General features: G+C 43.0%; 1 protein-coding gene across 3 annotated transcripts in view; it reads right to left on the bottom strand.

Moving 5' to 3' along the window:
* Nucleotides 1–14,834, bottom strand: part of SETBP1 (SET binding protein 1) — a 384,629-nt gene that overhangs the window by 184,979 nt on the left and 184,816 nt on the right. For all 3 annotated transcript variants that reach the window (XM_008261251.4, XM_017344139.3, XM_051851263.2), the window contains one exon: nt 9,430–9,483. In XM_008261251.4, coding sequence (XP_008259473.1) covers nt 9,430–9,483 — 54 coding nt within the window. The remainder of the gene's footprint in view (nt 1–9,429; nt 9,484–14,834) is intronic.

Below are 14,834 nucleotides of genomic sequence, written 5' to 3' on the forward strand. Positions count from 1 at the left end.
AAGGTCTTCTGTTTTTGTTTTTGTTTTAGAGGAGAAAACTATAGTTCAAGGGGAAGAGAGTGTCATTCAAAGTAATTCCCACTGGCTGGCTTCACTTTGTTTCTATTTCTGTTCTGAAAAGTTGAGTTTAAATCAGATTTTGAAAGGTTCCATCATATTTGAAAATACTGTAGAGTCAAGATAACTTACACTGATTCTCTTGATAAAGTAGAAAAATATTTCTGCATGTGAATAACCCCCTTCTCTCCCAACACCCATCTGCCATCTATCAATTTTTCCTATGTGTGAACTTCTGCACATTAAGTTTGTTTTAAGTCAGGCCCACCTGCATACGGCCCTCAGATGGTTAGAATATCTTGGGAGTAAGAAACAAAATATTCACTGATGTCTAAAGAGATTTAGTATCCCCGGAGAACTTATTAAGGCTTCAGAATATTCCACTGAAACACCAGACTCTCTGGAAAACACCTGGAGAACTTCTCTCCAGGACCAAATGCCAGTGTTGGTCTTAAAAAAAAAAAAAAAAAAAAAAAAGTCTTCTAAACACACTGTCAGGGAAGGCAAAAACAAAACAAAACAAAACAAAACAACTAGATCTACAGTATGAAACTGTGAATGTGAATTTCATATAAGAAAAGAAATAGCATCAGTTTTGGTTTCAGTGTGAATGTGAGGTGTGTATGCACGTGAACCAATATTTTTGTTAAAGTGCTGTTAGCATCACAGATGTCCAAGTCTAGTAAGAAAAATAATTAAATAGGTTTCCTTAGGCATTATGGGAAAATATTCATGTTATGTGTAGATATACTAAAAGCTGCAGGACACATACCTGCACAGGTGCAATCATGAAGAGGGGGATATTATTCAAAATACAAATACTTATGTATAGGCTCCTAGAAGAAAGAAAAGAAAAAGCAGGAGGCTAAATCCCACCTTTTCGTTGAAAGTAGAAAGGCCAAACACTGGATACTTAGAACAGAGATTTTCAAATGATTCAAATGGTAAGGAAGTAGGTTTTTTCCACAACACATATTTTTGTATGAATACTTTGGTAAAAAATTAGAAAAAGTAATTAGTAGGAAAACAAGCACATGCACAGATATCATGGAAATGTTCAATTCTATAAAAAGTTTGGAAGACTTCCTTTCCATTTCTAGGCATGTGTCATGGTGCATCAGTGATGCACACTGACAGGCCAGCCTGGTTTGTGGCTCTAGCTCTGTTCAGTGCTGAATCAGAGAGCAAAGCTACATGGCACAGCCGACACAAGGCTAGCCAGAGAATAGGCCTGCAGAATGAAATGTGTGCTGACTAAGCAACAGCCTGAGCAAGAGGGACTCAGGGGACCCACCATGCACTGGAAGCCAGGGGATACTGCATGCTAGCCACCTACATGCATTCTCTCTTTGAAGCCATCTCCTGAAGTTGGTTCTTTTTGCATATCTTTTCAACCCAGAAAGGATGTCCAGATAGTAAGCACAGAAGACAACCAGACACCCAAATGTTATCAGTTGCTAGTTTAAGATCTTGGGCAAATCTCAACTGTTGAATAGAAACAGCAGGAGCTGAGCACAGATGTGGGCTTAGAAAGCACTAAAATAAATTTATCATTTAATTTGATTTTTCTGCAAGCTTTTTGGAGTACCCTCATATTTAAGTGTGAAGGCACTTTCCATCCTCTCAATGACTATCTCTTCACTTCAATTTTTTTTTTAATATTTATTTGCTTATTTGGGAGAGAGAGAGGGAGAGAGAAAGAGAGAGAGAATCTTCCATCTGCTGATTGCTGATTCACTCTCCTAATGGCTGCAACATCCGGGGCTGGTCCAGAGCAGGCAGGAGCTGGGAACTCCATCTGGGTCTCCCATATGGGTAGCAAGTGACAAATATCTGGACCGTCTTCTGCTGCTTTCCCAGGCTCATTAGCAGAGAGGTGGATGGAAAGTGGAGCAGCTGGGACTCTAAACAGCACAGCAATATGGGATGCTGGCAACACGAGTGGCAGCTTAACTAGCTGTGTCATAATGCCCTTGCTTCATTCTTTAGCTAGAAAAAGGGGAGCTTGATTTAAACCTAGTGGAGCTTCTGAAAATATCAATATCAAGGCCTTCCTCCAATACCAATTCAATCTGAAACGTTGAGGTGAGGCTTGGAGTCCCACATTTTTTTCCAGTTGTAGACTCTAGGTGTTCTCCGGTGCCTCTTTCTGTTTTAAAGTCAGGGGAAGAGGCATGGGGAGGAGTAGGGCAGCACAGGTAGCAGGGTTCCCTTGCACTTGCCTTGCTTTGGGATGGTTCTTCCAGAAACAGCAAAGTAGACAGTGTGTGGTGAAGGCAAAACAAACCAACCTGTTTCCTCATCACTCTACATCCCATACTCCTCCATCTGCCCCAACTCAGTTGCTCCCTTTGAGGAATAAGAAACCACAAAGACACCCCAATGGAAGTCTGGGACAGGAATGGAAGAACACAGAAATTCTTTGCCAAGGTGGAAGGATTCAAACTGTTCCACAGCAGTTTTGTCTACTACACTTAGATGCGGGATTGCTTTTCCATAGACACTGGCAAAGGTGAAGCAAACTCTATAATACACAAAAATAAAGAAGACTGGAGTGCTTGTGCTGGGTTTACAAGTGGCCAGACTAGATCTCATTATCTTAACCATGGAGCTGCTGTCTAATTTAAGCTGGTGTAGCACCAGTGGTCAAGTACACAGATGCTGGAGCCAGACTACCTGGGTTCAAATCCCACTTTTGCCATTTGTGGGCTTTGTGACCTTAATCTCTCTGTGCTTCTAGGTACTTAATTGTAAAATGAGGATTGTGTGATTACTGATTTCTCAAAGGCATTGTAAGGCTTAATAATATAATGCATGTGAAATTTCACAAACACTTCCCTGACACAGAGTCCACTTTCATTAATCTTTGTCCCTACACACAAATGAAGGTGGTGTGAACTCGGTTTGAGTCCAGCAGAAGCTGGGCACTCTGACATGCCCAGAGCATCCACGTCAGTCTTTATAATTGTTGAAGCTGAACTTGGCAGACAGCTGGTATCCATTCACACAGTTGAGTCAGATAATGGTGATTCTGTTCTGAAAAACATGATTGTTCTAGAAGGACACATGGATTTCATGCTAAAGAGAGGGGTGTTGTCAGAAGGCTCTGACTCTCCCTCTTCTCCCTTTCAGTGCAGGAACAAGCATGTGCATGAACAGAAAGCACCACGGCGGAGACATGGGTTCCTGCCACATCCTCTCCAATTTGCCCTTCCTTTTCTGCCGGGAGGTGGGCACAGCCAGGATTTCTTTCTACTGTATTGGAAACTCCAGCCAAACTACTCTTCACCGAATATGGGTATTGTGCGTTATAAAGTTCTGGTTAGGACTCTTGGAGCCCAGGAGTTTTAGTAGCTGGCTGTGTTTGCTGATGTCCTGTGGGTAGCGCTGTTTGTGGAGCCAAGGGAAAAAAGAAAGATGTAAGTGCTCATTGAGGGAAGACAAAGCTCTCCTCTTTTGAACACTGGGCCACATCATTCTTAACCCAGGGATGAACACCATACTTCCTCTGGGCGTGCATTTAGATGAACAGGATTTCCAGTATCCCAGCCAGCCACGCAGGTACTAGCTCTGCTGATTCTGCCTTTGCAGTCTCTTGAGTCCATCATCTCAGCACTGTCCCCAGCTCAGCTTCATTCCCTATGGCTCCTTGTGAGGACCAATGACACAGGCTAATAGCTGGCTGCTGGGTGCTCCTCATTCCAGCAGATCCTCAACCAACAGAGGAAACCTCTTGTATCATTGTTCTGACTCTTGTCTGCCTTCACACCTTTAATGGCTCCCACTGTCTCCAGATAGATGTCAAAGTCCGAACTCTGGATCCTGATTCAAACTACTAAAACATACAATGGAATGATCGCAAAACTGCAATTATGAATTTCTTATTAGAAAATATTATAGGATTCGTGCTAATTTTGATGGGGTGATAATATGATTGTGATTGTATGAAAAAAAAAACAAAACTCTTATTAGAGAAACTTACTTAGTTTATTTTTATGAAATAACATGATGACTGGGATTTGTTTTACAATACTATTTATTCCCCCTCCAACAAATTAAAATAAAAGCCAAATAAAGTGAAATATAAGATAGACAAAATTGTAATGATGGTTGAAGCTGGTGCAATAGTGCACTGGGGCCAGCTCCTAATTAGCTCTGGAGAGCTGCATGACAAAAACTCTGCAAACAGCTGGATAGGGAATGGATACCTTAATGTTGGTCATGATGGAGACAGCTATACCACGAAAATCAGAAAATGTTGCAAATTAGCCTTGTTAAGCAACAAGCCATTGAAGCTGAATAATAGGTACATGAGCTTATTATACTATCAGGCCTACTTTTGTGTAAGTTTGAAAACTTCAGATCTATTTCTCAACTATTTTTCTAGACTTTTACAATCTGAAAATTTTGCTCTCTCTCATTTTCCAAGTAACTTCCCACTATGCTCCCTTGGAGACAGAGCCATTAAAATGCACCAAGTGTAGTGAACATAGCCGGAGCATCACCAACACCATCTTGGCCTTCATCCAGGATCTGCTTGCCTATGAATAAGTTTTATCTGCTTGCCTATGAATAAGTTTTCAGCCTCCTTCTCATCCAACTTGACCCAGGTCTGCCTAGAAGACTTCCATGCTTACCCCCAATGGATAAAATTCCTAATTTACTCTGAAATTCTCTAGTGGAAGAAAAAATGAATTCACTGTATAACCTCCATTGCCCATTTGAGATATTGGGATAAAGTTCCTGGCTCCTGGCATTACCATGTCCTAGACACTGGGTATTTCACCATTTGGGGAGTGAAACAGAGGACCGAAGACCCTGCCCCCCCCCCCCATTTTCCTCTCTCTGTCACTCTTCCTTACAAATAAATAAATAAATCTCTTGACAACAAGAAGAACAACAATGGAAAACTAGGGTCAAGGAACATTAGGTAGCTTCCTCAGGGTCACAAAGCTAACATTAATGGCAGAACATTCCAGAATTGTCAAATGCTGAGGCTGAGTGTAGTATGAGTGTACAGCAGGGAACCCAATAGAAGAGCTTTGCATAGATTCCTGAGGAATGAAATGGTGATTAGGTAACTGCAAGTACTGTTTTCTCCACAGTAAAAATTATTTTCCTGCATGTCCTGGTTTATTCTCTTCTCAGCTTTCACGATAATGTGCATTTGACTGTAGCAGCCATTAACATTTTTTAAAAAAATTCATTAAAAATGGCTATGCCTCATATGCAGCTATTGCACTTGCCCCGCACTTGTAGGATTCCATTTTTCCATGAAGAAGTATCTTGCCTCACAAATGAGAGAGAATAGAGCAGGTGGGACCAAGTCTGCTGGTCTGTGCCCCCTCTGTTAGAGGAAATTCTTTATAAGGTCAGTTTATGGACACTGTGGCTGGAAATGGAGAGCTGCATTTGAATTGGGAGCCAAAACTACAGCTATTCTGTACCACACCACCCAGTGGCAACCTTCATACCCCTGTAGGAACTAAGAAATAAAGAAGAAATATGCCAAGAAGCCTTGGCTGCTATTTGCATCCTAGATGAGGGCACTGGATGTTAGGATTTGCCTTGGATTGCTCCTGTGATCTCAGTCTGCAAAAGGAATGGAATGTCTAGCGGGAGGGGAGTGGTAAATAAAAGATGCGACTAGTACAAGAATAACCAGCGGCTGGCAGGGACTTGAAAAGCATGCAAACAGAAGAGGAGGTAAGAAAAAAGTATATAAAATATGATACTGAATACAAATTCCAGTAGATGTGTATGTCTACACAGAGCAAAGACTGGAAGACTATTCACCAAAATGTCATTGTATTTCTGGGGTAGAATAACAGGAGATTTTTTTTCTTATGCTTTTCCATGTATTGCACATTTCTACAATGAACACTCAGAGCATTTACATTAGGGAGAAAAATAATAGAAAGAGAAACAGAGAGGAAAGCATATGTGTGTTTTGTTTTAATGCCAGCTCTTGCTCCTCTTGAGGTGGACATTGAATGGTCTGACAAAGACAGGTGGAGATCTGCATTGCCATGCTGCCAAAAACTAGAGAGGGGGGCACTCAAGTGTGTTGGTTGCTTCCAAAGGCAAGAAGAGTAGGATGTTAGAAAGCAAAAGATGTGCTTTGCGGGGGAACTAAAAGAAGAGAGCAAAGTCAAGTTGGTTTAGATCTGAATTTGAGAAACTTTTCAGTCTATGCCTGTGAAACCTGCTGAGAACATCCCCAGCCTACCCGCTCCGGGCCTGCCTCCAGGAGGCAGTTCTAGTCTATGGTCCAGAGACCAAGCTCACCAACTTCAGGGACAAACACCTACTGCTAACACCTTAGAAAGCATGGGCTCACAGATTCTACCTGCAGTCCTGTGCTTATTTCCAGGAATGAGGATGGTGTCTGTGAAAACTGGTAACCATGGGGAGAAAGACAGACAGTGGCTTGCTTCCTCTTCTCTTATATTCTGGAGGCAAACAGAAGGACAGAGACAGCGCAGCACAGCCTAAAACTTACTGCTTTTCACACGTTCAAAATCACCAAAGATCAAGGAAGAAATCAAGACTGTTTTCATTAAGAGTTTGTAGCAGGAGCACATATCAAGGGAACAAAAAAGAAAAGAAGAGAAAAGAAAAGGAAAAAAAAAAAAAATCAAACTCCTCGTCCATTGATGAGATAATTGAGATAAGCATGAACTGTGCAAAAGCTGAGAGACCAGGAAAGGAGTCTCCATGAGTCCTTAACTTGATGATCAGTGACAGTCCCTGGGAGGCAACCTACTCAGGAATTATTGTAGGCTCACTTTCACTGCAATCCAGGGAGAGAAGGGGAATAACAACAGAAGCCAACAATTTGGTGCCTGCTGTGGAGCCATAGGGTGCAGCTTTCTGTTTCTGCTTGGAAAAGCACCCAGAAGGGAAATGTTGACTTGAGACACATCCAGGCCTTTTTGATTTAGGAGTGCACTGGAGAATTAACTTTGATCTGGGCATTACACCCTGGCCACAAGATGCCCAGGACTTCCTGGCTTCTGGAACGGGCCTCTTAAGGAGTGAAAAATACACGTGTATTCTTTCAGCCTCCGGGTGGATGACACACAAATGGGATAAAGTGGAAGGGTAGGACAGAGGCAGGGGAGAGAGCCTGCTGCCATGGAAACTGTGGACTTGCCCGTAGGGAGTGTGGAAGCTGATGTTCTAGAATTGTGATGAATGTTATGGTGTCCCTTGATTACCTGTAACTTTTCCATTACTTGGGAGTGCATTTTAAGCCTAAGACCTAAAGATGTACTGTTGGACAAGTGTGTGGCACAATGGTTTGGGATGCCCACTCAAGTATTGGAGTCCCTGGTTTAAGCTACTTTGCTTCTCATCCAGCTCCCTGCTAATGAGTGCCCTGGATGGCAGCAAATGACGGCTCAGGTGCTTAGTCCCTGCCCCATGTGGAGACCTGTGTGGAGATACGGACTGCTGGCTTTGACCTGGCCAAAGGTCAAAGTGAACCAGCCGATGAAAGACCTTCATCTTTTTCACTATCTCTCTGGGTTTCAAGTAAATTTTAAAAAAAATTAATTTTGAGTGTATATAAACAGATATGAGAGAATATGATCACCTCAGAAAGACACTGTGACCAAATCATACACAGGTATACTCACACTCCCACCCTCACCCTCACCACCACACTCACATTCTCTCCCTCCCTTCCTCACTCACACACACAGACACATACACACACACACACACTTCATTCACACATATACTCACACATCAACTCTCCTATATACACACTCACTCACATATACTCACATATTCATATATCCACTCACATGCTCACTCTCGGTCTTTCTCTGACACACACATACAGCCCCCTGCTGTAAACTGTCTCCTTAAGAATACTTTTTGAGCAGCAAATCAGCATCACACAGATCCTTTTCCCTCTTTAATTTTAGGGATTTTCAGATATGAACTCTTTAGCAGGCTCCTCTGTATGAGAGTATAGGTATGGAGGTGAGTGGGTGAATGTTGATTTTCCTTGTTGATTTGCATCCCCTGGCTCAACTGGAAGCTTGTATGATCACAGGAATAACTACTTTAATTAATAATCAGTTTTCAGCAATTGACAAAGGTTTACTGTCTGTTTGTAAAACCTCCCAGTGCCCCTGACAGAAGGATCAATAAGCTGTGATCAAAACATTTCCAACTGGAATGTGGACTTATCTTTGGCTCTCACCAACAGTTCCTTGATTTTGCTCATTCTCTTCTTCCACCCTCTGACTCTCTGCCCTGTTCTTGCCCCCAGTTCTGTGTGATCTGGAGCCACGCTGCCTCAGAACTGGGGCCTCAGATTCCCCAGCAGTAAAAGAGAGCTCACAGGATGTGAGCCAGCTATGGCACGTGCAGTGAGGGCACAGTGAGCTCTCGCATGTGACAGGGTCTCAAATACATAAAAACATTCCCACATGTATGGCTTCCTGCTGTTAAAAATAACATGCTCAAACCCTGGAAGTTTACTGCCATTCACTGTGATGCGTTTCCCACAAAGGCACAGCACATGGGATCTGAAGGGAGGCACTGAGTTGGAAGTGACAGAAAAGGTCACATGGAAAGGGGGACAGGGCTAGGGCCTGGGGACCACAGCAATCAATTGTGGATTTACCTTTCTCTGAATACATGATTTATCTATTCTTGGCTTTTAGAAGAGGACATGTGTGTGTCTGCAATATATTTGTGTGACTTGTGGTATTTATGTTGGAGACTGACTCCCTTTCCATAGATAGGGAGAGTTGTTTTCTATCTTCATCCCTGCCAAGGAGGTCTCAGAAATCCCTGCCTGCACTCTCTTGTGGTTCGTCCATGAAGACCTAGGCAAGCATTCTGCCCAGAGATAACAGGGGCATTTCCTAACCAAGATCAACAAAACTTCACTGTCGGCCTCTGCAGGGGTCTGAGATTAACCTGGTCACCAGACCAGGACTGCAAGGCATTGGCATACAAAGATAACAGAAATGTGAGTATCCTGTCCAAAGAGAAAGAAATAAAGGGAAGAATTCCAGCCCCATCCCACCCTCCTCTTCTTGTGGATCAACACTTTCCTAGGCTGGGTCTCCTACTGGCCAACACTCTAAGCATCTTGGTCTAGATTATTTGTTACATTACAAAGAGAGAGAGAGCGCGAGCGAGAGAGAGAGAGAGCGCTTTGTCCCACATGGGCTGAGTGAAGAGATGAAAGGAGAGAGCAAGCTCAAATAATTCTCATGGTTGAGATATTGAGTCAGAAAAGCTGGAAATTCAGGATGGAGGTTTCTGTTCTGGTGCCAGATTTGTTCACAACCAAACTATGGATCATTTCTTTGCCCGGCACTTAAAAAACAAACCAGTGGAGCTTACCTGTGGCTGAAATCCTTTGAGGTCGCTGGCTGCAAGGTCACTGGCTGTGAGGAGCTGGAAAAGAACAAAGGAGTTTTCCTTAGTGATACTTCTCAAAGTTTGCATACAGTATCCCCAAGACGACTGACTGACCAGCCATGGACCTACAACAGCCTGCACTGGAGCTTCAGAAGCAGAACTGCAAAGAGCACATGCACTACTCTGGGCTAAGAATCTAGGCTAGTGACTTGCCAACTGGGTGTGCACCACATCTCCAGCCTCACCACCTCTCTCTCTCTCTCTGCCCCCTCCTACCTTCTCTCTGTGTGCTACCAGCTCTTCAAGGAGTCTCCAATTAGGGATCATGGGCTATGAAGGGAATTTATCAGTCCACAGACTCCCTGAAATTATAATTATGAGTGACTCTGTAGATGTACGCAAAGAGACTTCAAAAAGTTTGTAGAAATGGGATTAAAAGAGGTTTATCTTGGGGTGAAAATTTTTCATAATATGCATCTTCCATGAACTTGTTCAAGACTTATGTCTGCAAATTTTTGACCAAAAGAAATTAATTTTTAATTCCATTTTTCCACAAAATTTTTGAAGTATCCTTGTGCATTTCTTGAGGCAGAGGGTCCCTGAATTTCTTCTTGCTATCTAAGCAGTTTGTTGTACAAGTCAAGAATGATTGCTTGTGAGACAGCTAAACAACCCAGATCCTCTAAGAGAACTCCATTCTTTCTGTTTCTCTTTCTGTCTGCTTCTCTCTCACTCTCTCTCTTTCAGTTAGACCACTAAAAATGACCCTTACCTCTTCCTATTTACATATGACTCAGCTTCACCTTATCCTATGCTGCATGATATTTTATACATTATTCAGATGTCCATAGCTTACAGTTTAAACAGTTATATAAAATATTAGTGTATATTAGTTTTATACATTTTTGCACCTCTATATTTAATAAATATTAAATGAAAAGACTAACATTTTGAATATTTTTACATGCTATCCATGATTTGGCACCAGAAAAATTTCCATAAAACATATGATTCATTAATGAAATAATCAGTCTTTCTTGTTGCTTTCAAATGTTGGGAAAGTATGGGCCATGGAGAAAAAAGGGCAGATGCTTATTTTGATTCAAGGAGTGTGACTACTAGCTTTGTTAGGCCTGGAGAGCATTTGTGAAAAATAGGAATGATTTCATGTTTTTTGTAACAATATTTTGTTTGGTTCAAGAGAGAGGAGTCATGCTGGGCTCCAATACTTCCAGCCTTCAGAAAAGCTCAACTGGACTTTTTAGCTTCCCTGAATAACTCCACCAAAAACAATACTTAAGTGGTGTTAGAGTTGGGATACAGCAGAAAGAAGGTGGACATGGTAAAAGCTGTAGTTTCTTCCCCACACCCAGTCCTGTGGGACAGACTCCCCAACAAGGATGGTGCCTCCTAGTAGACAGCCAGTTCAACCTCTCTCTCTCTGATTGTTCTATAACAACACAGCAAAGGACCATGAGGCCACCTGGTTGAGTACTAAGAGCCAAATATAATTATAAGACTGAGTTCATGCCTTCCAAAACCCATTGATGGAAGGGTCAGACATGTGTATATCAGAATGGGTAGAGTCTAAGCATCAAGCCGAAGACAAGGTAGAGTGGACAGGGTGCAGTTGTTGAAATAACACAGAGTTTAAACTGATCCTTGAAGGCTCCGAAGGTGGCAGGGCGAGGTGCTTCAGGTAGGAGCAGCTTAAAGAACAAAGATAGGGGGAAAGGAAACAGCAATTCCACCATAGCTCCCTGTGCACTGATGCAACGGCAGGCAGCCACAGCCAAACCGCAGGACAAACGGAGGGAATGATGCTACATCAGGGGGCCCAGCGACACATGGGTTCCTGCTTTTCTTCTTGAATCTTCACAACTTTCTCAAACAATACAAAGTGCTTCCATTTCATTAACAGGAAACCGAGACTTCCAAAAGTCAAATAACATTGTCAAGTTGCCATGTATTGGTCCCATGTATTGGTTGTAGATAGATTTGAGATTTAAATCCCTAATTATATTTTCCCAAAACTCATGCTTTCCCTTCTGCAATAAGATGTCTCTGAATTTTAGCTCATTGGAGACCATTTGTTGAGGAGACATGGCATCAGAGAAACACTGAGTCCCAGAATATTCTTCAAACGAATCACAGGCAGTAAACACAAAGCCTATGTCCCACGAATGCCCTTTAACTAACCCTTCATCTCAGACATTTTCATTTATTTAATTGGTAATGGCCATCTACTCTTTGGAATTTATCAGTACAACCTATGCCTTGAACTTGAGCTGGGCAGGCTAGGGTGAGGCTGGGGAGGAGGGTCAGAAAGGCTGGGATGAGGTATGGATATGAGAATAACCTTTGCAAGGGTATACCTTCATATGTTAGCATCAAGGAATCAGAGCTCAGATTTTGCAGGGCCTCAGGGCATAGTTGTCAGAGACCTTTCAACAACTCTTCACAGGTTCAACAGGGAGGCAAAGAGGCATGACACCAAAACATCTAGTTCTTCCTAGTCCCGCAGTCATGAGACTGAAAATAAACCACAACAGTGTGCAACGAATCCTCAGATATGCACTACTGCTTTGTATCAGTGATGTTGGGATTGAAAAATGCCCAGCTCCATTTGTTTGACTGCAAATAGAGAGGGAGCAGCTTGGGTTATTATTCATTATGTTTCTATCTCAACAAAGTTAGGATTATCCCTCCCTCCCTCCCTAGAAACCTTAGATCCTCTTTTCTTTGATGTATACAGTTCATTCCACAGTTCATTCTTAATTTTTAAAGTTCTGTTGTATACCATTGCATGTTTTTTTTCCCCTTTGTTTCACGTAATAAGAACATGCCCAATAAGACGGTGGCTAACAAGACTATGGTTTACGTGTTATTTTATGTCAAGTCTGTATTTCTCAACTCGCTGAGAAGAGTCTGGACATACAATGAGTCACCGAAAAACCTGTTGGTCAAATGACTTAAAAGGAGAGTGGAGACTATTGTCACTTGAGGTGAGGAATAGAATGACTAAATTGCCAAACCTAGAGAACAAAAGTGTGAGAGGCAGACTTAAGGCATCCTTCAAGCTGACAAAAGGAAATGGCACTCAGCACCTAGCATACTTCCTGTATGAAGAAGGCACTCACATAGTTGAATGAATTAATCATCTCTGATGATGGGAACAAGCTCTTCTCTATCTGCTGCCGGTTTTACAAGAGAATACCGACTTAAACCTCAGCGCAAAAGTCCAAGGTTAAATTTAAAGAAGAACAGAATGAAAGAGGTTGAATGGGGAATAAATCTCCAATAAGCAGATAGAGGTCTCTCCTTTTTCTCTGGATGAAACTATAAAATGAACATTAAAGGGGCCCAAAGCAGTCCAGAAGTGTTAGTGTATCTGGTGATGAGTGGGAGGATAAGGAGAGCTGGTTTTAATCCACTAACTTCTAAAACTTCTGAGTTTCTTAATAGAAGATTCTGATATTTCACCACAAGTTAGTGTGCATTGAAGGCACGATGTGACCTAGAAACTGGCAAGGGCAAGCCTTGTAACCTCTCTTCTAAATGCGTCCAAAAAGAACATTGTGCAAGAGGTCCTATCTTTCCTTACAGTCAAGCCATAGCTCCGCACCTGCCTTTCACATCATGGGTAACCAGATGCACAAGATGGTGGGCAAAATACAGCACCTGGGCTGTGAATCTTCACAAAGCTGATGATTTCCCAGAAGTCTACACATTCTGTACAGGGAAAGGGGAAGATGCTGGCCGGGGCACTGAAGTATGGTGCTCAGGTGAGGACACTCAGATCAGAATGTCCTCATGTGGTTCATAGCCACAGACATAAATATGAGGACCCCACAAAGAAGTTCCAGTCTTACAGTGTAAAGGGCTGAAGGAGACAGTTGAGGGTGCTTGGAGGGGACAAGAAAATCACAGTGTCCTCTGTGGACTCAGGATCCAGCTCTGCTGGGGTTTCTGGGGTGAGGGAGACAGGTAGGCAAAAGGACCCCTCCGTGCACCTCTCTCCCACTTCAGCTGAGTGGCTCTGCATTTCCAGGCTATTTCTATGCAACTTCATTTGAAAGCCAATGTTCTGTGACCCAGCAAGGTTTTGAAACTTTATTTTGCACAAGGAGCTAATAAGTGACACTTGAAATATAAAATTTTCAGTTATAGTTACCAACAGCCCTAAGTGGGTTCCCGACTCCTCCAGTGTCTAGCTATACCCCTGCCAGCAACAGCCCTGTCCCATTCAACACTAATACCCAGACACAACTGGCTGTTGACTTCTGTCTTCAAGGTAGGTCAGATGTGCCCAGGAATTCAAGGAAACTGAGACATAGGCAGAAAGAAATAAGCATGCTCCTTCCCTTAAAAACATGGATATCGAAACTTCTCCACTGCTCCGTCCCAACTTTGTCCTCATTCTGTCCCACTGGGGACAGTTCACTACCCATGGCAGCCTAGCCATATGGGGAGAGACTTAAGACAAGGAAGCAGAGAGGAAAGAAAATGAAATTGCCATGGCTCTGGGGACTTCAATCAGGCTGAAGTTAATGAAAAGGATCTTGTCTTTTCCCAGGATGGCTAAATGTCTGCACCCCTCCCAGTAGAGGGCTGAGCTGGTATTGGGGAGAAGGGCAGACAGAATTACATTTAAAAGGCAAAGGAAGGAGAAAATTCTTTCATCTCCCCACTGGAGCCAGGCAGTGTTCCTAGCGCCCTGCTCAGAGTAATCTCATTCCTGACACATCTTATTGCTCCCTGGAACAATCCACACTCAAAATATCAGAAGGATGACCCTGCTTTCCATTTTTGAGAAGCTGCAGCTTTCTCTTGGTGAAAATTCAGGTGGTGGGTTTTGGTGTTTGCTTGTTTCTTTTTGTCTCTATAAACTCCAGGGAAGGTCAGGGGACAAAGAGGGTTAGAGGGAGATGGAGAGAGCCAGAGGACCTGCAGGGGTGAATGAGCACTTCCTCAGTTTCCTTGGCAAAGATATGTTGTTGTCATGTGCACCCCCCACCCTTGCCTCAGCTCTTACCGGGAGTCTCCCTTCAGTTATCCTCACCCCAAACTACCCACAGTGTAGTTGTAACCAACAACCCTTGAGATCTCCATGGGGTAGGACTGTCCCTCTCAACAGCTGCCATCCTGCTTACAAACTCCTATAGCTTCTAAAGCTCTTCCACAGGAGAGGAGGAGGCTGCTTCATTACAGTCCCTGTTCTCCCATCCTGGGATCATCATTTCCCTTCGGCTAGCCCTTTATTCAAAGCAGGCATGACTTTGGGACTAACAAACCCCAAGTCCCCAATCAGGCTGATGATTCAGGACACTTGAAGGGGGTCACTGATGCAAGTGGGGGGGGTGGGGTATGTGGATCATGGAGGGCAC

Source organism: Oryctolagus cuniculus, chromosome 10 (assembly GCF_964237555.1).
Source record: "Oryctolagus cuniculus chromosome 10, mOryCun1.1, whole genome shotgun sequence".
Classification (NCBI taxonomy): Eukaryota; Metazoa; Chordata; class Mammalia; order Lagomorpha; family Leporidae; genus Oryctolagus; species Oryctolagus cuniculus.